The 27,428-nt window shown below is 40.7% G+C and overlaps 2 protein-coding genes across 3 annotated transcripts; one reads left to right on the forward strand and one right to left on the reverse strand.

Moving 5' to 3' along the window:
- The first annotated feature begins 1,791 nt into the window (after positions 1–1,791).
- LOC115382901 (keratin, type I cytoskeletal 18) lies at positions 1,792–8,317 on the forward strand. 2 transcript variants are annotated; one of them, XM_030084864.1, is made up of 10 exons: positions 1,792–1,843; positions 3,382–3,654; positions 3,745–3,870; positions 4,304–4,386; positions 4,522–4,678; positions 5,474–5,638; positions 5,713–5,838; positions 6,520–6,737; positions 7,090–7,118; positions 7,726–7,841. In XM_030084864.1, exons 2-10 carry the CDS (start codon positions 3,391–3,393, stop codon positions 7,839–7,841), a joined length of 1,284 nt encoding a protein of 427 aa, XP_029940724.1. In that variant the 5' UTR covers positions 1,792–1,843; positions 3,382–3,390. The 2 variants fall into 2 exon arrangements, with proteins under 2 accessions (XP_029940724.1, XP_029940723.1); XM_030084863.1 differs by lacking the exon at positions 1,792–1,843 and having other exon boundaries at positions 3,391–3,654; positions 7,726–8,317.
- A 10,780-nt stretch (positions 8,318–19,097) lies between these two features.
- LOC115383446 (solute carrier family 2, facilitated glucose transporter member 5-like) lies at positions 19,098–25,982 on the reverse strand. The gene is made up of 13 exons (XM_030085627.1): positions 25,902–25,982; positions 23,206–23,304; positions 22,817–22,867; positions 22,414–22,574; positions 22,213–22,337; positions 21,979–22,108; positions 21,711–21,859; positions 21,445–21,632; positions 20,385–20,495; positions 20,188–20,289; positions 20,019–20,094; positions 19,783–19,910; positions 19,098–19,678 (listed from the first exon to the last, which is right to left on the reverse strand). Exons 1-13 carry the CDS (start codon positions 25,980–25,982, stop codon positions 19,436–19,438), a joined length of 1,644 nt encoding a protein of 547 aa, XP_029941487.1. The 3' UTR covers positions 19,098–19,435.
- Positions 25,983–27,428: the final 1,446 nt, after the last annotated feature.

Raw genomic sequence — 27,428 nt, forward strand, 5'->3', positions numbered from 1 at the left:
ATCTTCGTTTCTTCTGATCAAATAAAAAAAATTATCTGTACTTTCAGCAGTAACAAGAAGCAGAGCGAAGCGGAGCTGAAGTGCAGTGCAGCACAGCTTTCTGCTGCCCCCTTCAGGACAGGATCGGTATTACTGCTGGCGACACCTTAACGTGTGGTTACCATCTTCCACCACATGGGGGCAGTAGAAGACAGCTCTGAAGACTGATGGAGCAACAGGTTGGTTGATGCAAACAATTTGGGTGGTTTTTAATAATTTATTCCATTAATTGTTTATCGTTTTTCATAGCTGTGCTATTATTTTTACTTGAATTCCCTTTGTTTATTATATGTTTACTGGTATGATTATTGAAATGATGCAAAAAAATATAAAATATGGTTTAGATGTGAGAGGTTCACTACTTAAAGGTTACTTGAAATATTCATTAGAAGAAGACAACACAGTAAACACAAGGACTGACTGTGTACACAATGCGCGCTTCACAGTGTAATATTTAATCATGTACGACTCACGGGAAGAACGTGCTAAATGCTAATGGCTCTAATGCAAATGGCGACATTTGCAATGCAGACTTGAATTTTAATATGATCATCTTTCGGAAACACATACTGGGTTTATGCTTTTACTATCACTGTGTTGCTCTAACACTTTGCATGGTGAAAGTTCACAGGAATTATTGTTTGAGTAGACATGTGAAGAAGCATCAGGCCTCTCTGCACATTTATCTTCCACTGCAGTAAAGTCAGTTTGATTAGTGAGCTTGACACATGGAAGCGTTGAACCAGCCTCCTCAAATACACTTTTAGAGACTTTGTGCTTGTTTGTTTCCTGCTGAAGTGCACCTGTATCATGTTTGTTTGAAAGTGCTTCAGCGGGTGTCCTGCCAAAGTAGTTACCCCGATAGAAAGTGTATCCCCTGGCAGCTTCTCTTACCTGGTTGGCTTGTTGAATATTTTATCTTTCAGCAGGGGGAAGGTGGGTCGGGTTACTGCAAGATGACTGACTGCAAGACAGTGGGTCTACAGAAAGCAGAAGGTGGGGCTTCACACACCTGCAGCTCCACAGCAGTAAACCGATGGTCAGAATAATGGGATAATAGCAGGATACAGGAGAGGAAATGCATTGTTGTGATCAGAGATGAAGCTAAAAGCTGAATCCTAATGGGAAATCATTAAACTACTGACAGAATATCAGAATGGATGTTGGAACTGAATCATTTGGACAGTTTTCCTCAGTAGTCACTGTTTGTAATAACGAAAAAAAAAAAAAAAGAAAGAAAAGGATTTATAATGTGAATTTATTCTCTTAAACTGATAACAGAGAATCATCACTCACTAGTTGAAGAAACAATTCGCAATAGTACTGTAGAATATAACTAAACTAATGCATACATTGTGCAAATTAATTTTTAAAATGTGTGTATAATGCATTGAAACATAGAAAGTAGTCTTCAAAAACAAGTCTGGCCCAGATTATTCAGATTATCGCTCAAAGAAACACTTTGATGTATTAAAGATATCCTTAGAGACCTAACAGCATTATCTACATAGTAAAAAAGTATTTTAAAAAATTCCATTCTGCCGCTTCAGGTACAAAATATAAATTTTGTGAAAGAAAAACGGGCCTCTTTCCCAGTATGTGTTTTTGGTTTCTCAAGAAAATGAGTGTTTTGTAGTGCGACACATGGTCCTTCCTCAAGTCTCCCAGGTGTAGTGAACACCTCCGGAGAGTTAGCCCCGCCCACTTCCTGTACACCTGTATTTAAGCTCACCTGCAGCATCTGCAGCACAGAGACTTGGTTTTTCTCTGGATCTCAACTGTACCCCCTCTGAAGGCAGTCTAGGTAAGACATTTTATATTTTAAGCAATTCTTAAAATATTCATAAAAAAATTAAATATAACTATTATCAAACTATTCTGGTTGAGTATGTTCTTGGCTTCAGTGAATGGAGTTACCTTCTGATATGTTTCCAAAAACAGAATTATGAGAATTTCCAGAAGTAGTCTGGCTGTTGTGTTAGAGTAGATTTGCTGTAAAGTTGACATTCAGAGTTGTCACGAGAACCAGTTGACAGCTGATGACAAGATATCAAAATCTGAAATGAGAGTTCATTTCCTGCCGCACAAAGTGTCTCGTTGTGCCGCAGGAATTCACTCCGAATATTTCCTAGATCATTTTCCCAAGCTCTATCTTTCATCTGAACAAGGACGGTCTGTCTCCTGCTGGTGTCCTTTGTAGTGTTGTGGGAACGGTGTTGCGAGGATCAAGTGACGGAGAGAGACAGAGAGGTTCCCTTGACCGCTAATCTGCCACTGAAACTCCCCTCACCACACACACACACACACACACACACACACACACACACACAGAGTCTCGTCCTCAAGTCTTGTTCTGTTTGGCATCAAAACATCGAGTTTTGCGTCCAAGAAATGTGAGCATCCATTTATGTGAAAATGTACAACAGTGTTTACAGAAAGCAATGTGACGGAATAATGCTGCTTGTGTGATCACAGATTCAAGCACCTCAATTGATTTCTCATTTCACCTTTTTAAAATTCAACAATTTCTTTCTTCAGTTTGCTTTAGTAATAGAACAAACACTTTTTGATGGACTGTTTAGGCACCTTCTCACTTTGCCAGAGTTAATTGTATATTTTCGACAGAATTTTTTTTTGATTACTCAAATAAATAAATATTGAAAACCTTCATAAATGGTTTCTAATTATGTTAACCTTCTCCTCTGATTTTATTTATAGAATTCTCGGTTAATCTCTTCTTAGATATGAAATTCATCTTATCATCATAAATGACTGTCGGAGAGCGTTTTCACTCCACACGAGAGCCTCTTCTCGGGCTCGGAGCTGAGCTCTGGTCATTTACATTTAGATTTTATGCTGACTTGAGTTGAAGTTGTATTTGCGCCGAGCTGAGAATGGCAGAGTGAAGTGTCTTTGACCATAACGTCGCCTCGCTCGCCGACGCAGACGGTTAGTCTGAAAAGCCACTAGTCCGGCGTACAGACGCCCATTGAAAGGCTCCTTTCATCATTTTCAGGGGGCGATCAGTGGTTTTGGATTTAAGACCCTACTTGTATTTCCATTAAAGTCGGGCCGAACGCTATTATAAAGCACATTTGCTTAAGGGCCTCAGAAGAGCTTTTCCAAAAGCAGATCTCGTGTAACACTATATCTTTAAATGACTGCAACAAGTCAAGCAGTCTTTTGTTATGACGTCTGTAATCTGAACGTTCATCCGCTTCCTCTTCAGAGAGATGGATCTTTTAAGAGATGCGGCGTTTGTGATTGATCTGTTTCTTCTTCCGCGTTCAAACACAAGTCATTAAACGCCCGCTTCCTGTGCGTTACCGTTCACCTCTGCAGCCGTCCATCATGGCCTCCAGTATCTCGGTGAGAAGTTTCTCCATCAACCGCCAGCCTTCCTTCTCCAGCCGCTCCCTGATGGACACCGGCAGGGCTCGCTCCCGGGCCTCGGTCTCCTTCGCCGCGGCCGGCACCCTGAGCCGCTCGGCCTCCATCGGCCAGGACCTCAACGGGCCGATCAGCCTCCCGCTCAACGGGCTCCACGGCAACAGCACCAACGAGAAGGAAGCCATGCAGAGCCTCAACTCCCGCCTGGCCAACTACCTGGACAAGGTTTGATACGTGGCGCAGGACGGCAGCGAAGCGCTGCACTGATCAGTGTACTGAGACGCTGCTCCTCTGCTTTTGGGCGTCTTCCTGCAGGTGCACTCGCTGGAGCGCTCCAATGCCGACCTGGAGATGAAAATCAAGCAGCTGATGCTTGACCGCATTCCCAAAGGTCACGACCTTGATTCCATGATGGCTCAGGCTCATGCTGTTGAGCAAGAGGTTGGTATGAAGAGGGCAGGGATGAAACATTTAATTAAAAAAAAAAACACTTGAGGTAATAATAACTTTTAATAGAACTATTTTATATAGACAAAACCACGCAAACGCTATCATCCATTTCACGCTCGGCTGCGCCTAAAGCCCAAGCCTGCACCAAACAGAGTCAAGGAGAAGTTAGTCATTACTTTTCCTCTTTTAAACTGGGATAGTTACAGTTTAAAGGAGCTGGAATGTGCTACCTAATTGCACATGCAATTCAAATGCATGCATTTTTGTATAATCTTTAACACGTCCACCACAGACTATTACCACAAGCCATGGAAAAAAAAGTGTACTTAATCAAATGTAGAGGACAGTTTTGTTTCAGAACTGAGTGGAAACACGACCGGTTGCTGAATAACTGCTATGATTCTGTCTTGGTAATGTTTGTCAGGTGAGGAAGAAGACCTTGGAAAATGCTCGGCTCATGTTAGAGATCGATAACGCGAAACTGGCTGCTGATGACTTCAGAATCAAGTGAGTGATTAACGATTGCCACGGCGGCCAGACGAATATCGAGTGTCTCCTGTGATCATTAAACATGGAGCTGGAGGACTTCCTCTGAAAATACAGATATTAATGCCTCTTCATCTCCTCTTTCTAATGTGAAAGGTGGGAGACCGAGATGGTGATGTGTCAGTCTGTGGAGCGAGACTGTGTCGCCCTGAAAAAGGCCAAGACGGACCACGAGCAGATCATTTCTTCTCTGAGGGGAGACTTGGACAGTCTGAAAGAAGAGCTGTACTTCCTGAAGAGAAACCACGAAGAGGTACGTTTTGTTTCTCTCTCGCCGTCTCACTTCCATTCTGGCCCCCGCTTCGTGCTCTCCGACGTCGCCTCACCAACAGCAGCTTGTTTGATACCAGCCTGACCCACTTTGGACAACTCTGTGTTTATTTAGAGCCCAGGATGTGTGGAGAGGGGAGGGTATAAAGAGCACTGGTCATCTGGTTACCGGGGACAAAGGGAGCAGGCGGATCTGGTTGCTAAAAACCTGCTCTTTCTGTGAAATCAGCTGACTCAAGGCGTCCTCTGAGGGAAAGATAAACAAAGACTAAAACAGCCTTCCTCTTATGTGTGGCTTTAAAAGAGTCGTCATGTTGTCCGTTTCAATGTGCCGTTTCAATTATTGAGTAAATGCAGCATAAAATATGATTCAGTCTAATTAAATGTGCATCCCGCAACACATTTGATCTTCAACTGTGCGTATATGTAGCACATTGATGAAAAAACATGAGAACAAAATGTGAGTAAAGAGTGAGAGAGATCCAGCCAGGCTGCCTGACCGGCCATGTGTGGATGAGAACTGAAAGGCCGGGGGTAAGGCGAGCTCCTTCCCATCAAGTATTTACGAAGAACGTCTAAATAATGAAAATGCCGTCACGTCCTCTCGGCCTGGCCGCGGTGTAGGATTCGCGGACTCGTCTGTGGTTCCATATGCTGCCTGTTTACACAGATGTTAAACACGCTGCAGCTCCGAATCCAGTGTGATTGGACGTGACGTCTGATACACAATGCAACTGTGACGGGTTTTCATGAAGAACTTCACTCGTATTCCTTTCAGGAGCTCGAGCAGATGAAGTCCCGCATCGCCCGAGACGAGGTGAACGTGGAAGTGGACTCCGCCACGGGGCCGGAGCTGGGCAGCATTCTGTCTGACCTCCGCTCGCAGTACGAGGGCATCGTGAAGAAGAACAAGGAGCAGGCCGAGCAGTGGTACCGCAAGAAGGTGAGGCCGCGAGCATCTCCGGCATCCAATTTACAATCTATTGCCATGACCGAGGATTTGTGCGTGTCGTCCAGCTGGAGACGGTGCAGAATGAGGTGAAAGAGAGCAACGAGGCCCTGAGGGGAGCCCAGGGCGAGCTGACCGAGAGGCAGCGCTTCCTGCAGACCCTGGAGGTGGAGCTGGAGAGTCTGCACAAACAGGTGAGCTGCTGCATCCTGCACACATGGAAACATGATTAAGCAGACGTGCTTCATAAAGCCACAATGGATTATCATTCTCTGGTAAATAATCACTGCTTTTTAAATTAATCAATCAAACAGGAAAGATACGAACTTCTCGTTGATTCTTTGTCCTTTTTTATGAAACAGGATCGCGTCATCTTCAGGGGGGGGAATCTTGTTTTTCTCTCTTGTAATCTTGTGTTGACAGTAAATATGTCCTCCCATGTTGATCAGTCAAGCGAGGACATCCAGGATTTGGTTGCTAAATAGCAAAGGGGGGTGAGTTTCAGTGGTGAGATGGCTAATCGTGCCTGAGCGGCGAATGTTTTCTCTGTGCCGACGAGGCCCCGTCAGTTGGCAGGTGTTTGTTGATAATGCTTCGGGAAGCAATTTCAGAAGCAGGAGACATTCTTGAGGTTTGATTCCTGCTGGCAAACATCTTCTGAGGATATGGGAGGAGGCCAAACTTTCACCAGAGGCCAACTTTGGGGATTATCTTACTGAACGCTGGAGTCGTAGTGCAGTCAGGCTGATAAAAGTCACAGAATTTTAGTTTTGTTTTCCAAAATTGCCAGATATATTCCAGATTGTGAACATAATCTATGGTGGTGTGTAGTTAAGGTACCGATGGAGGACTTTTTTTCTTTTTTTCCTCCTCAGATAGCAGCTCTGGAGGTGAACCTGGGCGAGACTGGCCAGAAGTATTCCTCCGAGATGGAGCGGCTGCAGGCCACCCTTAGCCACATGGAGGACGACCTCTCCCAGCTCCGGCTGGACATGCAGCGCACCAAGACCGACTACGAGCAGCTCCTCCGCATCAAGCAGAACCTGGAAATGGAGATCGCCACCTACAGGCGCCTGCTGGAGGGAGAGGAAACGTGAGTCAGGATGACAACGAACAGCAAGTTATTCATGTTAACATATTTAATCAGCTTTAAAACACAAGACTGTCATCTAAAACAAGTGAAATAGACAAGTTATCACAAACATAAAAATAAGCGTTTTGTGAACTTACCGTGAGCACTGTTAGTAAATGTAATACTTGTTTTATTGTGGATTTCGAATATTTTATATTAGATTTACTGTCTCTTTAATCTTAAATTAAACTTTAATCTTAAACAAAAAAGTGTTTTCTTTCAAGTCCCATAAACCAAATTGTTAATTCAAATTTGCTGTTTTTGTGTTCAGATGATTTCAGGTAAACTGTTTTTTTTTTCTTCTGTCCATCAGAGTCAAAGAAGTTGTTCCTCCACCGAAAAGTGAGTCTTTGACTTTTGATTTGTGACCGATTGCAGAAAAATCTCTCCTTGTATGTCAGAATGAACACAGTGACCTCCTCTCCCAGCATTACATAACACCGTAAATACCACAGCCACGGTCAGCGCCGTGTTCATTCATTACTTTTCACATCTCAGAACCAAACGTCACTAATGATGAATGACTTAGGATAATTGTTCACAAATGTTTACCGAACTGCTGCTGCACAATAACTACATTTATTTCATTGATTTATCATCAGTTACTGTGATGATGAGATGGACACATATATTGTTTGACACGCCCAAGAGGTCCAGGATTAATGACAGTATTGTAAAAGAATGCAAACTCCATTAACTACCCCTCCTACAGTATCTCATGAGTGGAAAACATTTATGGCTGTAGTCTCCTGTCGATGAGAAAGGAAAGAAGACATTTTTCATCAAGATATATCACAATAAAGTTCATAAAGAAGGAAAAACTTATTTTACTCTCAGTCAATGGATTTTTACATGTAGCACATCTTAACCACCTGAATAGTTGTATTTCCTAATTCCTCACCTTGTTTCATCATCTCTCCTTGTCTCACCGCTCTCTTCTGGTTTCCAGAGGAGCCTGACGTCCGCACCAGGAAGATCGTGAAGGTGGTGACTCAGACGATGGTCAACGGGAAGGTGGTGGATGAGTCCAGCGAGGTGGAGCAGATCGAGGAGACGAAGAAGTAGACGGAAGAAAGTCTTTGAGGAAAAAGCAAAGGGAAATAATTACAAAGGAGGGGAAGTTTAGTGTCATTACATATGAATTACTTTGTTTCAGCGTCATTCAGTTTTACAGAAAAATGTTTCGGATGATGGATTTTGTTGGTGTCACTTGGTCCCGTTCTGTATTTTCAGAGAAATGCCTCTCAACATGTTTATCAGTCAGATTGCGTTTTTTTTTTTTTTTTTGTTCTTTTACAAGCATAGCTATTAACAAATACGTAAATACTGCAGTAACCACGCATGAAATGTAATGAAAATAGTTACGTGTGTGTAAAAAAAACTAACTTGTTTTATCAACAAAAAATGTAAAGTTAAATAAGGTATTTATTTCCTAGAGTGGTAAAGTCTTTAACTCAATTGAAGTTTTTTTTTTCTCTTTAGAGAATACTTTTTTTTCCTGTTTTCTTGTTTGTACTCTGAATAAAACATATCTATATCTACCCATTGCTCGTTTACTGGTGGCCATCATCTGCAGATTTGAGTGTGTACTTGCTGTTGGCACAGAGGTGCTGTTTGCGGCGCGAAGCCTCCAGTCATTATGTAGGTGGACACATCTGTGGTTGCTGAGGTGAGGTGTGAAGTAATGTCTCCTTCAGACAGAAAACATGCATCAAAGGCTTTTCTGAGTGGAGAGAAGGAACTGACTTTCACAATACCCTGAGTCTTTAATGAAATTGAAATGCAGATAGTCGCTGGTGCTTCAGCTGAATGTTCAAATAAAGACTGAGCACAGGTGAAGACAATGCCCAAGCAGAGTAAATACATGCAAAGTACCATGTAAATTGGGATCATGTAATTAATGGCGTGGTTTTTTTTTATTTTGGTACCAGTTATCTCTTCCCCCTCATCTTTTTTCACTCCTTTAATGAGCTCGATCTTTGACCTGAGCACAAATTCAGTCTGTGCCAATGAAGTACGAACCCCACTGTGACCTCTGTCAGACCTGTAATTTGTGGAGTAATAAAAGATTTCCATTTAAATGAGTCTTTCTTAGGTCACTTTTATGCCAACAGTCATACAAGACTGTGGTGACTGAGCCACATTGATGAAGTTCTTTTTTTTTTCTTGTGTAACACGAAGAAAAATATCTCTATCCTGGATCTATCATCAAGCAGTGACAGTTCCACTAAAGAAAAGACAAATTTTTGAAGGAAAGATCATTTGTAACCAAAAAAATTTGGTAACATTTTACTTGAAGCACCTGGTATAACACATTATAAGTAGTTATAAACACTCATAAATGATCACAATGCTTTATAACCCACTATACAGCATAGGATTAGGATTAGTGTTAGATCCTGATGTTATACAGCATTATGATCATTTTGAGTGTTTACAACGATAGTTATACAGTGCTACAATGTACTTAAAATGTGTTATATAGGGATGCTTCAAGTAAAGTGTTACCAAAGTTTGGTAATAAACAGAAAAGACTTTGAAACATGAAATGGTCTGACACTATTGCATGGGTAAATGTCGCAGTCTCAGAGGATTTCCCATTAAAGTGAAGTTTCATAAATAGCTACTGAACTACAGTATTTATTTTCAGCATAGTCTTATCAACTTATTAAGTAGAGGGCTGGTTTTTGTCACCATATGAGCAAGTAACAGGTGAGGAGATTTACCTGTCCTGGACATTATGAAATGTTAAGGATAAATTTTAGAATTAAGCAGAGGAAGACTGTTAGCCCTCAATTTTATTTACAGAGAAACAGAAGTTGGTCACATATAATCAAGAAAAACAAAACAAAACAAGCGGTTCATCTCAGCACACGTGGACTTAATTTCACCATTCATAAGTTTACAGCAGACACACTGCTCATTCTCCACAATGTCGTTCTGTTGAGGAGCTTGATCCACATCTGGCACCTGTGTAGCCTCCTCAGGTGTGTGAGGTGCAGGTGTAGCAGTTGCAGTTGTACTAAGTGCCATCACAATGTCTTGTCTCTTTTTTCTCCGTCGGAATCTTTCGTAATCGGCAGCTTTCACCTCCGTGTGTCCGAGATGTAATGAGGGTGCTCAGTCTGGATGAGTTTCATTCTCTCGAGGTGCATGGCAGGAGTGCGATATATTGTCCTGTCTGGCATTCAGTGGACAAACCACACTCACATCGATGGATATTTGAAGTAACTATAAGTAAGTCGGCTGCTGTATTCGCAGTGCCTGTGAACTAGGGGTGCAACTGAGGGTCAAAGGTCATGCAGAGGGCTAAACAGAGGTAAACTGTCATCTTCAAATCAAGCTTTCTTTTTTTGGTTAGAGTTCTACAAGAGGATATAAAATAATGATCATTGTGCACACATCAAATCTACTAACAAACACTGAAAAAAAGGCAAATTCCTTCTATTGGTACCACTTTATCATTACAAGTCTAAGAATCTAAAAAAGAGAGTCGTAAGCAAAATCTGATCAAGAGGAAAAAGTTTTGTGGAGCCTCCCCAGATTCAAATATAAAGATCACAAATATAACAGCTATTCTTAATGGGCTGAGGGTGAGGAAGAAGGCAAAAGGAGACGAAGGACAGTTCTCTGGATCAGGACGCTCTCCGTTGTGACTGAAGGATTGTGGGCCTGAAGGTGAACTTCGACAGTTCAGGTAAATTAGGGACTCTAACCTTTGAACCTTTGGTGACATGATTGCTTTAAAACAATAAACAAAACATTATGAAGTACCAGCAGGCTCCAGAGTGCATTAAAGATATTCTGTGATCCACTGCATACATTTCAAGGAAAAAAGTTAGGAGTTAATCTTTGTGAAACATCGCCCTCTGCTGACTGTCTGCCTCACGTGCAGCACAGAATGAAAGGCTCCCTGGGAGAGACAAGTATGCATGAAATCCAGGTTCTGATATGAAGTGTTCCTTTTTAACCAAAGAAATTGACATTTTTGGAAAGAAGTTCAGGAGAACACTTTAAACCCAGCCAGGCTTTGAGGAGCTGCTCATCAGGGTTGGTTAGTGGTTTGTCTGGGACAGCACGAGGGCCGCTGATTGACTTTATTGATTTGGGGAATTTCTTCAGTTTATTCTTGAGGAAGGGTTTTGTTTTTCTTTAGATTATAATGGGTTTTGGAATGGATGGCTTTTTTTTTTCTTTATTTCGAAGCCTTGCTAGTTGATCATCTGTGTTCAGAACCTCACATCCGGGGTTCGGGTTCTGATCCGGGTCCAGGCAGGACTAATCCAACGACAATAGCATGTTGATGTTGCGAATGCTTTGGTACATCCATTCAAATGATTACGTTGCCTTCCTCTGCTGTTTCCTACATTATCAATAGCTTATTATTAATATTACAATATTCCACTTGCAGTTTACAACATACATGCATGTAATTAAATATGCAAACTTACAAGAAAACCTCAGTTTACTCCACAATATCAAACAAACCTTATATATGGATTTTTAGCCTCAACTTACTTCTACACATATTTTCAAATGTAATGAACTACACCATGAACTGTACGTAAGCATCTGCAAAAAGAGTTCCTTTGTATCTCAAACACAAACAAACATTTCAATATGAAATCACAGTGTCACATGGATAAACTCAAACTGCATTTAAGCTCCTACACTCTGTTTGAAACTGCACACCCTCTTGTAACAGGAAGATATATTTGTTGACTGACATTAACAATATTCCATTTAAAAAAATACAAGACAAACACATCATTCTTAAAATACAGATGATATAATAAAATAATGCAAGAATCAAAAGTGACATGTTGTCAGTTATATAAATGGAGTCAATGCAATGATGATCCAGATTAAACATGAAGTTGTTGAAATTTAAGAGAAAAATCTTCCTGTTCATATTTTAGTGTGTAAGATCTGAGATATTTCGACCAAAAAAAAAAAAAACTTGTCACTGAAGGTTTAAACAAGCAGGTGTTTTGATCAGGAAGGTAACATGGAGCAACGATGGGCACGTACGATTGATCTGAAACAAATAAAGTCTGATACACATCCTCCATTTCTGTGATTGAACCAGAAACTTGAGTTATGGTCATAATATTCAACATACGTAAAGTGTTTCAGTTTATTTGTAACTGAACCCAGTGATCATTTTAACTTTTGATTTAGTCTTAGCTATTATAGCTCACTTACTTTACTTTGAGATTTTTCCTTGTAAACTGGCACTTACCCTGTGAATGTGACCAAATGAACTGCTGATAATTATCCATAAAAAAGAAAAACTGTGTAGTGTCACTTCAGTAGATTTACATAAGGACTGAAAGAGGGGAAGAGTCTGATCAAACCTGCAGTCTGACACTGTGCTGTAACTTTCCTCCTTTGTTGTTTGCAGTAAAAGAGCGGTCACTAACCCAAAAGAGATAGAAACCACCACTGCAATGTGATATGTGAGAGTGTGATCCTAGAATTACATCTCAGCTGTTAGAACACAGTTCTGTGTAGTTTTATTAATCACATCATACAGATAAAGCAAACAGATAAAGCAAACCCCTGTGTTGGGGTGTTTGGAGTGGCTGTTGTTGCTTCAGATGTGTCGTCTGCCTCCTCAGGAAATAGAGAGATGTTATGTTTGCTGTCAGTGACAAAACCAAATGTAACATTTTACAAAGGTACATTTTACCTTGAACCTTTAGATGGACCTCACCGCAACGCTTAGTTTTTCCAAGAACATACTTACACCAGTACCAGCCACTGTCACTGTGACTCACAGTCTGGGTTATCAATGTTGTGTTTTCTGTTCCAACCCTCTGAGAGTCATCAGTTTCATGGTGAAATCCCTTCAGCTTTGCTCAGGAGACATTTTGTGGTCTTTGCTTCTCCGGGCTGATGTCCACAGAGCACTGCAGCCTGATGGATGAGTCTGTCTTTGCTTTCACTGCAGGAAGGCTTTCGCAATCTGAAAGAAGATGAAAAGTCTTAAAATTCAGTGAGCTTATCATTAAAAATATCAGCATTTTAATCTCTCCAGCACCTTACCTTTTACTTTCAGAGTCATGTTTCTCACCCGAACATGATCCCACCCTCGCCACATTTCACAGGTGTACCTCCCTTCCTCAGATTTTTGTACGTTTTTCAGATGAAAACACATCAGTCCATTTCCATCAGGCTCCCATGATAATCGTTTAGCTGGTTGATCCTGTTAGAGCCACTCAAACATGACCATTGTTTTTTTTTTTTGGTTTTTTTTTTTTTTTTTGTCTGAGGTGTACTTTGTCACCTTGACTCTGCTTCCTACATCAATTCCTTGTGAATTAAATCTACAGAGAGTACCAGCTTCACATGCAGTCACAGTTTGGATATCTGTGGAAGCAAGTTCAAAGCAAAGAATTAAAGAAGAGCAGTATAAGCTGTTACATCAAGACACAAAACATGAAATAAATCTTTCTGAGATATACTCACGGCTGCATTCTGATGAGACAATAATCAGGATCAATAGAAACAAAACTTGAACAGAAAAACAAGCCATTTTTTGCATGCAAGTGAAGACAGTCTTATTTCCACCCATTCTCAAGCTCCACTAAACTCTCATGACCTGCACTTTTTTTTTTTTCTTTTTTTTAACTTTGACTCAGTTGGTCATCAGTGCCACCACATGGCAAATACAAAACATTGCATCCTGCTTGACCGTTATTGGACAGACTTTTTTTAGGCCTTTAGGTGAAACTAGTTCATGTGTTATAGGATTAAATATATGATTCTATCAAGTCATGATTTTTTTTTTCATTTTACCATTAAAGGTAAGCTATATGACATGTCATTTTGGAGCTATGTTGCCTCTAAGCTCAAGTTAAGACTTTTAATATCTCCACAGATAATTTCCTTCAACTGATGGTTGCTGATGATGAGTTTTGGCTCATAAAAGAAACATTTAATGTATCCACAATATCCATCAGTTTTTTGAGATCTAGAGATATAGCTTTGTGTCACTGTTTGAAAAGTTACCCATGTTAACTAGAGGTGTTTCTTTTCTATTTGACTCCGTAAACAACAGAATTGTCGTGAAGATTGATTTGGTTTATTGAATTTTTATTTCAGGTTTTTTTTTTTATTATATACAGCATTTATTTCATACAAGAACAGAGAAGAGGGAAAAGCTAAGAACAGAAATGCCAAATAAAGTATCATCAGCAGGTGATGGGTCTGTTGGGATGGCCTCTTGGTGTAGAATACTATCAGAAACCCAAGGTCCAACAGAGGGGAACTGTTGGAACCAACAGGTTATTGTGATCACAACTCTTTTTCCCAATATGTTATGAAGTAATGTAGCTACTATTTGAAGTATATGTAAGTAAGTAGTAAGTTCAATAACTGTAATCAGGTGGTAATTTTCAATAACAATTCGGCCAGAGGCAGTTTTGTCTGGTAAACAGCTCACAAAGTCTGATAAGAACAAAAACAACAAAGTCAGACAGTGTGGTGATTCAGAGGAGCCCAACAGAGACCCGGCTGGTCTGTCAAGTAAGTTTACACTTGCATGTGAGCAAGAAGCTCATAAGACAGAAACTCAGAGGACAGGGCTTGAGGCATGATCGTGATGATGGTAATTCAGCAGTAGCCTTTGTTTTTGTGTAGCCTTTCAAATAGTGTTAAAACACACATAATTTGTGATTCACAAAATGACACTACTCTCAAAAGGGAATGTATCCATGAACACTAACATCAAAACACTGAACCCCACATTAAATTTTTTGGATTTTTTTTAAAATTTGTTTTTTATAAAGAGATTGAATTTCCTTTTAAGTGAATTACCTTGAAATACAACTCACACATATCTGGTTACGGTAAGTTATTTGTTGCCAGGTGATTAAATGCGTTTTAAGACCAATGAACTGTCACTGGATATTTGAACACAACAGAAATGCTACACTTTCATTGCCTCGTCAACACACCAACATGCTGGCAATTTTCAGTTTTATGGAGCCGGAAGCTGCAGATCAGGGGTTCTCAATTAGAAATGTAAAAGGTCTGGAAAATTAGGGTTGACCAAGCGGCCTCTTTTACCCGGACATGTCCACTTTTTACGTCCTGTCCGGGGCGTCCGGGCGGGTTTTTTAAATTCAAGTAAATGTCCGGGGTTCATAAATTGACCAGCGCTTTACACACAATACTATGACAATACTTTGTTGCGCGATGTAATTATGTTGTCTGCAGAAAGTTGGGAGGAAGGGCAGCGATCCGCTATGTGTCATTGAGTGTGGATACAGGGTGTTTTTAATCTGGAATTAGTTTATGCTGAATTAAGCAATTCAGAATTATATTTGTGAGCTTCGAGGTTAAATTGGAAAAATGAAGGATTAAATCTTCTCTCGTGCTGGGGTCAGTGAAGCGTTCTGATTGGACGGGGCGGCCGTGACATACTGGTGTCTCCCAGAAGTAAACAACGTTTTTCTCTCTATCTTTCTCGATTAACTTTGACGCTTTACATGTTTAGTTTACATATTGTAATGACTCTTGAGTCAACATTAGTCAGTTAAAAGTGCTGTTGCACCATTGTTCCTGAAGGTGGCACTCTAGGATTAGATAGGTGGCTGAAGCGAGGCTGTTGGTGTTACGTTCAGGGACTGTTGGAAAAAGTTGGAGAGTTTTGAGAGATTGGCTTGGGTTACGGCCGCAACAGTTGCCCTGTGCCGTTGTTGATTGTTTTGCCTAAGTACATTATAAGAGCCGTGTGGAACGACCCGGAGACGTCTGGTGCTTCGCAGAGTGCAGAACGTTACAATATAATTCCGCTTCCAAAGGAAAATAAACCCACAAATCTATTCGGATTCAAACTTAATTCCAAACAAAGTTTTCGGGTGTTTCGTGGTTATTTTCGAGCGGAATTAGGCTTTATTTGGATTTATACAGGAATAAAAAGTCCCATGTAATGGAGTGTGCTGTCAGTGACAAACCCTTTTCATAAAAACAACAAAACGGGCAAGTTTTATAGAATACCATCGACTCGCACCCCCTGTATACATCTCCGTTATCACGGAGTAGTAGTAGTTTTACTATTCTGTATATTTTCATGTCATTTATTTCAGCTCCACCAGCTGTTTATCTACGCTATTGCAGATTATTTAGAGAAAACAAAGCATATACATTGTTGTTTTATCATTTAGTATGAAGAGCTTTTATTTCTCTTTTTGTGTCTATACATAGCCGAGGGAACTTATTTTCAACAGGGGCGGGGGTGCTGAGAAAAAAAGGGAGAGGGGTGGGGCGCGCGCTCACACATACACACACACACACACACACACACACACACACACACACACACACACACACACACACACACACACACACACAGGTACCAGGCCTAACAGTATGAGATGTTCTTGTGCTGACCGTGTTGCTGACCAGCAACTATATATTAAAATTGTAGCTGGGCCGTTCACGGCGATAACGTGCTGCGTTATCTTGAGAGTGTTTTCGCGCACGAAAAAAAATGTCGCTGTTAATCTATGCATTTCAAAGTTGGGTCTGGGAGCTGGGTCTACACATGCAAAATTCACTTTGATATATTTTAGTGTGGATGTCTGCCTGGCCCAGCCTGGCTGAAAAAACGCTGTGGGGGACGTGAACAAGCCGAACCTGCCCTGCGCCCCGAGAGTCACACCGCGCTCCAGCTGAGCGTAAAAAAAACCACACACGCGCTTTTAACGGTGAAACACGGTCCATTCCTCATTATTTGCCATATTGAACTCGGCCGAATTATCAGAAAAATCACGAGGAAAACGCTGGTATAAGGCCAAAACTGAAACAACGAGAGCAAATATGAAGAAAATGAAAGTGAAACTTAAATCGCGTGTTTTGCCGGTGCAACGTTTCGGCCAGCTGGGCGTTTGTCAGGCGCTGAAAACACGCAAAATAAAGTACATTTCCCTTCAAGACACAATCTGGCTTAATAAAGATAAGTATGAGGCACCGTGCGGCGTGACTGAATTTAGGTTGCCTTGGAAACATAGCTAAATTGATTATTATTTATAAAATAAAAGTAAGCGATGTAGTTTTCCTTCCGATGTAGTTTCCCTACTAGAATTGATACAGGACTTTAGTGAAATTTCAGGTTATAAAATAAACTAATCAAAATCTGTAATACTGTTTATGAATAAGAAAGAACAAATAAACCCTCCCATTCACAATCCTTTTACGGTGTCAACCAATTTTACATACCTCGGCGTCACAATTCCCTCAACAGTTGATGACATTATCTCTAATAACATTTTAATAGATAAAGTTAAGTTATCGATAAACAGATGGAACAACTTACCCATTTCATTGATTGGCCGAATAAATATAATAAAAATATCAATTCTACCAAAATTTTTATATCTTTTTCAAACTATTCCTTTTGCTCCTCCAGGTTCATTTTTTTAAAAACACTTAATAAACTGTTCTCCGATTTCATATGGAACAATAAGCGTCCTAGGATTCGGTTCTCCTTGTTACATTTACCATATGATAGAGGGGGTTTGCATCTGCCAAATCTTCAGTGGTACTACTGGGCGGCTCAAATACGAGCCTCAATGTTCTATTTTGACAGGAATCATCCGCCAGCTTGGCTTCTAATGGAAACACAACTCCTAAATATTCCTCCAAACCTTTATATGTATTCGGCTAATAAACGCAAACTTCTTAAAAACACTAAAAATCCATTTCTCAGAAACGCGTTGTCAGTTTGGCATACTTCCCTCGCATGTTTGGGAGAGGTTGCTGAACTTTCCCAGTTCTCCTCAATCGATGGCAATGATTTTGTTCCCGGCAGAGCAGACTTGGGATTTAAAATTTGGGCCGCCCAGGGCATCGCAAAGATGTCAGACTTATATGATGAAAACGAAACTCTTATGTCTTTTGAACCGTTGAAAGCAAAATATAATATTCCTATAAAACATTTTTTTAAATACTTGCAGTTTAGAAGTTTCATTCTTTCCAGGCAGAAAAACAATCTGACACTCCCAACTTTAACTACTCTTGAAGACTGTGCTTTGAGGGGGTTACACTCGAAAGCCCAGGTTTCAATTCTGAATCGGATCTTTGTAAGTAAATCCAAAGAATCATCTACTCAATCTCTTCAAGCATGGAGACAGGATTTATCTGAAGGAGTAACGGAGGAAGAATGGTCATAAGCTTGCTTATTAGCTCAGACCCAATCTATTAATACAAATTAAAAATTGTTACAATTTAAATGGTTGAGCAGGTTATACATTACACCTTTTAAACTACACCGATTTAACCCCTGCATACCCGATTTCTGTGTGAAATGTGGGGATCAGAAAGGCACACTTTTTCATTGTATGTGGGAGTGTGAGCATGTTTTATCCTTCTGGGGAAAAGTGTTAAATCTTGTGAGTGAAATTATAGGCAGGAAAATTCCTAAAATGTGTCTGTTGAATATTTATCCAAAAGAATTTGTGGTTTCTAAAAAAGTGAAATCTTCGCTCAATATATATTTACTAGAGGCCAAAAGGTATGGCTTTGTCATCAGAGACCGTACAGCTTCACAGCGGGTGAAGGGATTGACTTTCTATCTTGCTTTGGAGAAAACAAGCTACACAGCAAAGACTTGACAAGTTTCAGGAAATATGGACTCTTTTCTATAAATTTCTTGAGAAAAATAGCATATCTGTTGATGGCTGGATGGATGACTGCTGATTTCCTTTGATTGGTTTTTCTGTTCTAAATGAGCAACTGCCTTCCATTATAGTTTCTAATGTCATTACTGTTATTTCATTAGATTATTAGAAATGAGGTGCCTCGCTGTGTGTGCATGTTTTTTTTTTTTTTTTTTTTTTTGTTTTTGCTGTTTTGTCTGTTTTTTGTATGTTCTGTTGAAATAACAAAAATTTAATAAAAACATGTTTAAAAAAAAAGAAGTGAGCAGATGGAAATGCTGGTTCAGATGCAGTGTTTCTATTTTTCCTACCAGCTGCTTCTCAGGTCCGCTGTTTTTTATTGGAATCACGTTTCTTGGGCAAGAAGATTTTTTTTTTTTTCATTTTTTCACTTGGAAAACTTTCTTGTTCAAAACTATAGTGCCAGTCGATTCAGAGTTTGTGTGACTAATATGGTAAATGGTAAATGGTCTACACTTATATAGCGCTTTTACACTGCATTGACAGAGCCCAAAGCGCTTTACACTGCATTAACACATTCACCCATTCACACACACATTCACACACCAGTAATATATGTGTGAGACCTTCAGAAAAAAAGCAACAAAGTCTTAAGTCTGTCTTTTCATTCATTTTATTGATTTTTTTTGTCCAGAGCATAAACAACAAACAAGTACAAACTATGAGAGGGGGATTTGGGATCAGAAGCCCTGAGGTTGGGTCTACTCTGTGGACAGGTGGGTTCCTTTAAACTAATCCTTGACGTCCATCAGGTCCCTCCAATGCTGTTATGTGGCTCTGCCCCTGCACTAAGTAGGATGGGTTAATACACAATCTAAAGTACTTTATAAAGGGGACTAATAAAGTATGATTAGTTCAGAATAAACACATTTTCCGTTATTGAACTTCATTCTGTATTTTTCAAACAATCAAATCAAACACAAGAAAATTAAGAAAGCTCACTTTTCTAGTGAGAGTGGCTGAAATGACACATTACATTACAGTGTCCATTTCATCATTTTCATCCTGCTCCTCACTTTCAACCTGCCCATTGCTTTTCTTGGTGTCATTTTCTGGGGCAACCGCAGGCGCTGCGGCCCCGTTTCTCATCTCGCAGGCCACAGCGACCTGATGCACGCCATGGTTCTTGATGTCGGGAAATTTGAACGTCACAAACAGCCCGCAGCCGACGCAGAAGACCAGGAAGATGAGGAAGCAATACTGACGCATCCCCTCCTGAAAATGAAGCAGATGGAAAACACAAGTGAAGAAGTCTGTCTGACTTTGGTCATATTATTTCAATAAACTGTTAAAAACACACTGGACATAAGTGCACTTACCACCATGAAAGAGAAGCTCATGCTGATGGTGAACAAGATGGTCCAGGCGATGCCAGATCCGAGGCTGAGGGCAGCCGACTTGAAGGCGTGGGGGAAGATCTGCGTTGGAAGAGGAGGGGTCGCCGCGGCTGGGGATGAAAAACACACAGTCGAGCAGTGGTGTGAAACATACAGCTACAGCTGGAACCAAACATGCCTGAGACAGCGAAGATGTAAATCTGACAAGAGTCACGTACCCGGTCCCATCGCACAGCCGGCGATGAAGATGAAGATGAGGGCCATGCTGACATACGGCATCCAAGTGGTGTACGACTGAGGTAAACACAGGAAATTGAGATTCATCAGTTGTCGCGTATTCTGCAATGAGATATGCATCGAATGGTGGCTGAGTTTATGACGACTCACCTGCAGAGCCAGACTAATGGTGAGGCAAACCAGGGTTCCAGCCATGATGCCGTAGCCCATCATCAACAGGAACCTGGTGCCTTTGCGCACAAACAGGGGGAACTGCAACATTAAAACACAATTATCAGTTTAAAATAGTGCAAGTTAAGCAAAAAAAATTTCAATTCATGAGTGGATATCAGTGCAATGGGACTTACCGCGAGGAGAGAGGACACAAACTCAACAGCGCCCATTCCCAAGGCAAGATAGGGGAACAGGTTTTCCTCGAGTCCTGCTGCACGGAACACTTCGAAGGAGTAGAAGTACACCTAGACAAGAGCAAATGACACAATGAAGCAAGTGCTCCACAACTGCAAATAAAGAGAATACAGAAAATAATTTATGTGCATGTGTGAGATAATAAGAAAACGATTTAAAAAGAGCATTAAAAGAATCAAATTAATTAAATTGTAAATGATAATTAATTTCTTGTTGTAGGACCACAACACAACACAACACAGCACAGTACTTCACATGAGTAGATATCCCCACTCCCACTGGCTCTGTTAACTAAGAAGAAATGTCTGCTTGCAATACTTCGCTTCTTCTGACAATAAAGAAGAAGTGACTCCAGAAGCCCTGTCGTGGTTTGTGTCCTGACCGACACTCAGAGGCGTGTCACCAATCCACCAGCATTAGTCACTCTGGGTCCTCACCTACAATAACTGACAGCAAAAAAAAAAAAAAAAAATGCAGAGCGCACACCTTTTCATACCTGTGAAAACGAAACGTACATATAACATGATATTTTCCCCACTAATGTTACAACATCTTGTTCGGGAGAACCTGGTGAGGTTTTACGTGCGCTCGGTTTGTTAATAGGAGTCACGGTTTAGCCATACTCGAAGGTTGTTTGAGGTGCTGAAAAAAGGCAACTTTTTGTCTATTTTTCCGATTATAACGGATGAGGGCCGGAGCAAGGCAGGATTTCAGACTTCCAAATTTGAACGCTAATAAAATCCACACCTTTAGACTTTTGACAAAGTTGTTCATAACTTTTTTAGAGAAATTTGTCCTCTTTCATGTCGCGTGACTCTTATGTCTGTAAGACAAACGGTCTCGGGAGAGATATTTTTTTTCGTGGAGTGATTTAGAGCAAAATTTTACTTTAAAAGGAAAATTGCAGGACTTCCTGGACTTCGACAAACAGACGAAGAACAATAGAGACCTTGCCCTCCGGGCCACCATGCCCTCCAGGCTCGGTCCCTAATAACTTACAGCAATGACACCAGAGAGCGGCAGCGAGACGAAGGTGACAATCAGGGTGATGAGCTGCCAGCGGACCCTTTTGTCCCGGATCAGTCCACACACGGAGACGGTGTCAGCAGTCTCCAAGGCGGCTTTCTCCTGCAGCATCTCCTCCATCGCACCGCTGTGGTCTCCGTCTCCCCACAGCTTCTTGAGAGCTGAGGCGAGGAAGGTCAATACAATTCAGCAACAGTTTAGAATGAAGAAGGAGAAGTTATTCATTAACACACTCGCACCTCTCTCGCACTCCAGTCGGTCTCCTCTGTTAAGCAGCAAGAAGCTGGGGGACTCGGGCAGAAATGCCAGACTGACGAGCAGCAAGAAGGCGGTGATGATAATGAAGCCGAGCAGCACATTCCAGTAATCTTCGTTACCGAGTAACTCACTGCAAGACAAACACCGGGAAAGAGAATTAATGATAAAGAGTAGAAGTTTGTTCACATGGCAGCTGCTACATGAGCATGTAACACCGCCTGAACTCACTCAGTGGTGTTTTTCACTCACCTGAGCCCCAGCAGCATACCGCAGAGTCTCCCGAGGCACGTGAAGTTGATGATGGTCTGACCCACGGCTCCCTTCAGGTGTTTTGGAGCACACTCAGTCATATACATAGTGTGAGCCGCAAGACTGATCGCTGAAAGAGCCGACATGGCAGTCCAGGAATGATTTTTATGTGGAAACAGAGGCATGGGAGATCAGACGCAACAAAAGAATTTTAACAAACTTCCAGAGGTTTACCTGCATTCATGCCGTAAAGAAAGCGTCCGATCATGATCATCTCGAAAGACCTGGCATACTTGCTGGTGAGCATCAGGACGGCGGCAGCCATGACCAAAATGGCGTTCAACAACATGCATTTCTTCCTGTCAAACAACAAAAAAGTCTGCATTAGAATACACATGGACGTATTTCAAGGATGTTAATTTCATAAATACTCACCTGCCCACAATTGAAAGCAGGAAACCAGCTGCCGCTGACCCCACTGCCCCTCCCAGGCTGAACAGAGACACAGTAATGGACCACATGAGGGAGACTTGGAAATTGTCCAGGGTGGTGTTGTATCTCTCCAGCAGTGTGTCATTTATCAGGGCCTTGATGAACTGCAATGATGGTGACACAGACAGGGGTTTAACTCTTGCTCATATACGACTGCATTTATTAAAAAAAAATATTAAGATGACACGGATCCGTTTTTTTTTTTTTAACAACGAAAGCATAAAAAAACCCACCGTACATAAAACAATTTCTTCTGAAATAAAGTGAAAACCCAAAGACCATGTTTGGGACTGAGCCACAATACTAAAAACAAATACAGAAATAAACCCTTGCGCCGCGATTTTACCTCATACCTGTGCACATGGGAGAAATGATGTAAGATTCGTTTCAGCGGAACCTCGCGGGCAGACGGAGTTTTAAAGACGGCCCGTGAAGGACACGGGGTTAGAAGAACGCTTGGGTCGTACTGCCATCTACTGGCGTTTCACTTGTAACTACACTTACAATTTCACCGTGTCAAACAACGCTCTGCAAATTATGTCTGACAGATGAACTTAATAAAGAAAAATATGACCTTAGATTTTGTGTATATAAAAAAATTCAAATTAGCTTTTTTTTCCAATCAGGATAAAAAAAATCGTTAAAAAAACTGCAAATAACAGAAAAGCATTTGGAGGAGAAAAATAGAGAAGAATAAATGTATTTGGTTTTCTTGTGATCTTGTGAAGTACTTACTTTGGAGGGGGAATTCATCGCCGATATGTTATACCCGTAATGAAATGGCCCGCTCAGGCCGCAGACGACAACCACAAATATCAGGACAGGATGGCGACACTGAAAAGACGTGAGAAATCAGTAGTACATGTTTATCAACATTCAAAAGTAGTTACAAGACATTAAAAAAACTAAATAAAGACAAAATGGGAACCTGAAAAGTGGAAATAGGACAGGACACAATTAGAAACACAATTAGAAAATTAGAAATCATTTGAGATGTTTTTTTGAGAAGTTGTCACATTGCATTGCTTTTTATTTTCAGATTTTGTAAAAATCTGTGAATCGCATTCAGAAAAGGAATAGGAAAAAAAGAAATCTCACCAGTGCCGTGACAGTCATAGTGATAGAAGAGTATTCAGACTGGATCCCTCCTTCTTTTAACAGCAATTTTCAGAGTTCAGAGGTCTCTCTGAACCTCTCTCTCTCTCTCTCTCTCTCTCTCTCTCTCTCTTTATATATATATATATTACTGAAAACTTAAGCCAGGTTTAAGCCAGGTTACACTTGCACGATTCTGTGACACGCATTGCCACGAATCGAGTCGCAAACGGTCGCAAACCACTCGTAAAGTGGCGTTAAGTGTGCGTAAACCCGTCGGGACTGCGTGCAATGTCGGGACGAAAATTTTGAAATGTTCAAAATTTTGGTCACGACAAAATATCGCGAACCGGCCCTGAACTATGCGCCAACTGTCCGTGAACTCCTTATGAACGCGTCGGGAGAATGCGGGAGAATGCGTTCCAGTCGTGGCCACCGGCGAGTACTCGGAAAAGGGCCCCGTGCGGAAGATTTTCGACCCACTGTTGTTGCAGCATCAAGTGTAGCGTCTTTAATTTGTCATTGAAATTGACTGATGTCAGCCGTCCGTTGGGGCCCGCTTCAGCTCGGGGCCCTTGGCAGCGCCTTTTCTGCTGCTCTTCAGCTTAGAGCAGCTGCAGGTACAGGCTTCTTCTCTTCTCCGCAATGATGGTGTCTCCGGCATTCAGCATGTTGTCTGTACCTCAGCAAATCCGAAAATGACCCGGGGTTGGGGAAGCCCCCGTATATGACGTGCATAATTGCGCGCGCAACCACGTCGTACCGGTGCTGGTGTTGTGCCTAATTATGCATGCCTGCCGAGATCTGCATCACCTGGTCGCTGGAGCACGTCCGCTCCGCTAAAACGGAAACTATAAGACGCCGAACTGTTTTCTACGGCAAAGTACTTTTCGATAATGAAAAGATGTTATATGAAAGCTTGGATTTCTTCCAGTGCAGTCTGTTGAAGCTTTTGAAGTTCGGATTCGAAATTCAAAATGTAATGCCGAAAAATATGCCCGAAGCTCATTTACTTACAGTAAAGACAGGATAGTTTATTCCACGTTTATATAATTCACGTGGGTTGATTAAAAGACCCGCATCTGTAACGTGTTTTTCATCATCTGATCTAAAAATGTCCATAACATTAAGAGGGGGGTGCACTGTTTGTTTGGCAGGACACACTATGTCTCTGCCATTTGCGTGTCCTGTTTTTTCTTTTTCTTTTTTTTTTGGAGGGGGGGGGGGGGGTGTCAAATAAGTCTCACATTCAGCAAACCATGTGAATTATATAAACGTGGAACTTATTTGGCCCCAGAAAACCAGGGAAACCCAGAAAACCTCTGATCGTGGCTAAAAGTCGTGCAAGTGTACCTTGCATTGCTTTTATTTCTGCATCCTTATTCTTATGTTTTGCAAGAAAAAAACAAAGTATTTATATGTGCTTTTAGATTTGTATCCTTTGTTAATTCAATAAAAAAGGACTGAGAACAAAATAATGGCAACACAGAGAAAACAAGATAAAAAGGCATGAAAACAAAATGTAATACAACATGACATGATTTTAAGAAAACAGGATTTTGAAAATAGGTTGTAAATACAAGTATTACTAAGTCTTTACCTTTTAAAGAATTCCATCCACGAAAGAGCATGTTTGCGTTCCTGAACACACAAAAACAGAGATTTTTTTTTTTTTTTTTTTTAAATTTCATGTCATTATGCTCACTTCTGCACATTTCCTTCTTTTTGTCTCACATTTGTGGCCCATCTTTGTCCTTGGCACAAGGACGAGATGAAGCAGGGTAGTGCAGGAGTCCTCATATACCAATCTTGAAGGTCCACATTTGTTTTTTACATAAAAGCACGTAGAATGGTGCTCACAAGGAACATGGAGCGTTTAAAGAAAGATTTTTTTTCCATACATTTGCCCTGGGTCTGCAGCAGTGTGCCCTAATTGAGGAACCGGGGCTAGTGGATTCAATAAATTACTGGCAGTTAACATTGTTCACAGACTCAGCCTTTCAAGGGCTACAAACCACACTGTCTCATGTCTTAATTTCTAAAAATTCTTTACTTTATCACAAGTTAACTAAAAACTTTTCAACATTTTCATTAATTGAAGCTGCGATCCCTTAAAAGAGGAAAAAAACTTTTGCTAAAAAAAAAAGGTGAGCAATAGCCTGTTAGCCAAATTACAAATTTACTTTAAAGTTCTTCATACCTGCTTCCTTGACCACACAACGGGAGAGACACTTCTTCTAGCTTCCTTGCTTCTTCACTGTGTGCGCTGGTTGCCTCCGAAGCTTTTAAAAGACTCCAGACGATCACGTCATCACGTCATCACACCGCCAACCCACCTTGGCGCAGCGCGTATCAAAACTGGACAGCAGATGTCGCTCCACACACAGAAAGAGCTGCGAGCCAATGAGGGGTGACATCGCTAAGCAGCTGGCTCACGGATGATGCTGAAAATTATGGAGCAGGTATACTGTTTAAATAACCACAGCTTGCTCAATTTACATCCGATTTTTAAACGATTTGATTTGTTATAAACGCCAGAGATGCAGTGATATTACTTCATATTTACAGATAATTGTAACTATGGGCTTTCATATTAAATTTAAAAAGTAGACAGTAGCTGCACACATACACACAGTGAAATTAAATCGTAAGTGTTTATGTTAAACCCTTTCCATCTCTTCACTTTGTACAGTAAATGTTGGAAATATTACTTATAATTTTTCTATAATTCATTCATCATTAGAAAGCAGCATGCATGTTGAATTAAAGAAATAATAAACAGTGCACTGAGCACTCAAGCATGCAGTGCAGAGCACATCACTGCAAATCAGCATGGCCAAAGCAGCTGGACAACCAGATGTCAGGGAATATTTTAAAAAGACGAGATTTACAGGTGAGCTACAAGTCAAGACTCAGGAATCTCAGTCATTACTTTTTTATTAATCTCCAAGTCGCCAGACTTGCCACAGGCTGCATGCACAATAACATCACAGCTAATGTTCCAAAGTGGCTGTGCAGCCTCCAAACTAGCTGTGATTAACTCACGCTAGTTAGCTCGCTGGATAACTCCCGCGGTCAGGGGGAGACACATCTGTTTAACATGTCACAAGACAAACAGGAATAACAGGAATGACATCCCCCCCTTCTCAGCTACAGTTTTGTGAGGATCCCATCACATGCACCAAACACAAAAATTAGATTCAAAACTGTGACAAATTTTAGAAAAGTAACTTGTGATGTTCCACAAAGTTTGGTTTTGGGACTTAAGTTATTATTACTTAATTTGAATAATGTGTTGTACAGTATCAAATAAGCTGAAAATTATCACATCTGCAGCTGACAAATTTGTTTTGTTCTGGATCAGAAACATGAATGATGATTAAAATGTAAAGAAAAAAAATTGACAAGTGAAATGATTGAGAATAATTTATAGTAAATGTTTTCAATATAATTTTTTCTGTCTTTTTCATTGTCTGGCTGATATTTTGGATTGTTTTATGAATGGCACAAGACAGCCAAAAACAGGCCTCAGCTTCAGCCTATTCTTTTTTTTGTTTTGTTTTTTGCTAATCAAGAAAGAGACAGTTCATCTGTTTATGCACTTGTTTTTTTATAACTTTGCTCAAATATGCATATGACATCTAATACAACTAAACAGACAACGTCCACAACAAAGCATTAATTAACCAATCTGCACGTCTTTGTACAAAAAAAAAAAAACTCTTTCAAGTCTGATTCTCAAGGTTGTGTTAAAAGGTGAAAGAAAGTTTTATAATTATATAGCACCTTCAAGAGCTTCCAATATCATTACAGTGTTATGGTGGTGTGAATAACAGCATAATGACTGGAGAATCAAGACAAAA

This window comes from Salarias fasciatus, assembly GCF_902148845.1.
Source record: "Salarias fasciatus chromosome 7 unlocalized genomic scaffold, fSalaFa1.1 super_scaffold_4, whole genome shotgun sequence".
Classification (NCBI taxonomy): domain Eukaryota; kingdom Metazoa; phylum Chordata; class Actinopteri; order Blenniiformes; family Blenniidae; genus Salarias; species Salarias fasciatus.

Coding starts and splice junctions, on each gene's coding strand:
- LOC115382901 (XM_030084864.1), top strand. CDS start 3,391: ATGGCCTCCAGTATCTCGGTGAGAAGTTTCTCCATCAACCGCCAGCCT. Junction 5,839..6,519: donor TGGAGAGTCTGCACAAACAG/GTGAGCTGCTGC, acceptor TTTCCTCCTCAG/ATAGCAGCTCTGGAGGTGAA. Junction 7,119..7,725: donor AGTTGTTCCTCCACCGAAAA/GTGAGTCTTTGA, acceptor TCTGGTTTCCAG/AGGAGCCTGACGTCCGCACC.
- LOC115383446 (XM_030085627.1), bottom strand. CDS start 25,982: ATGTCACCCCTCATTGGCTCGCAGCTCTTTCTGTGTGTGGAGCGACAT. Junction 21,633..21,710: donor CCGACTGGAGTGCGAGAGAG/GTGCGAGTGTGT, acceptor TCCTCGCCTCAG/CTCTCAAGAAGCTGTGGGGA. Junction 19,679..19,782: donor TGAGCTTCTCTTTCATGGTG/GTAAGTGCACTT, acceptor CTTCATTTTCAG/GAGGGGATGCGTCAGTATTG.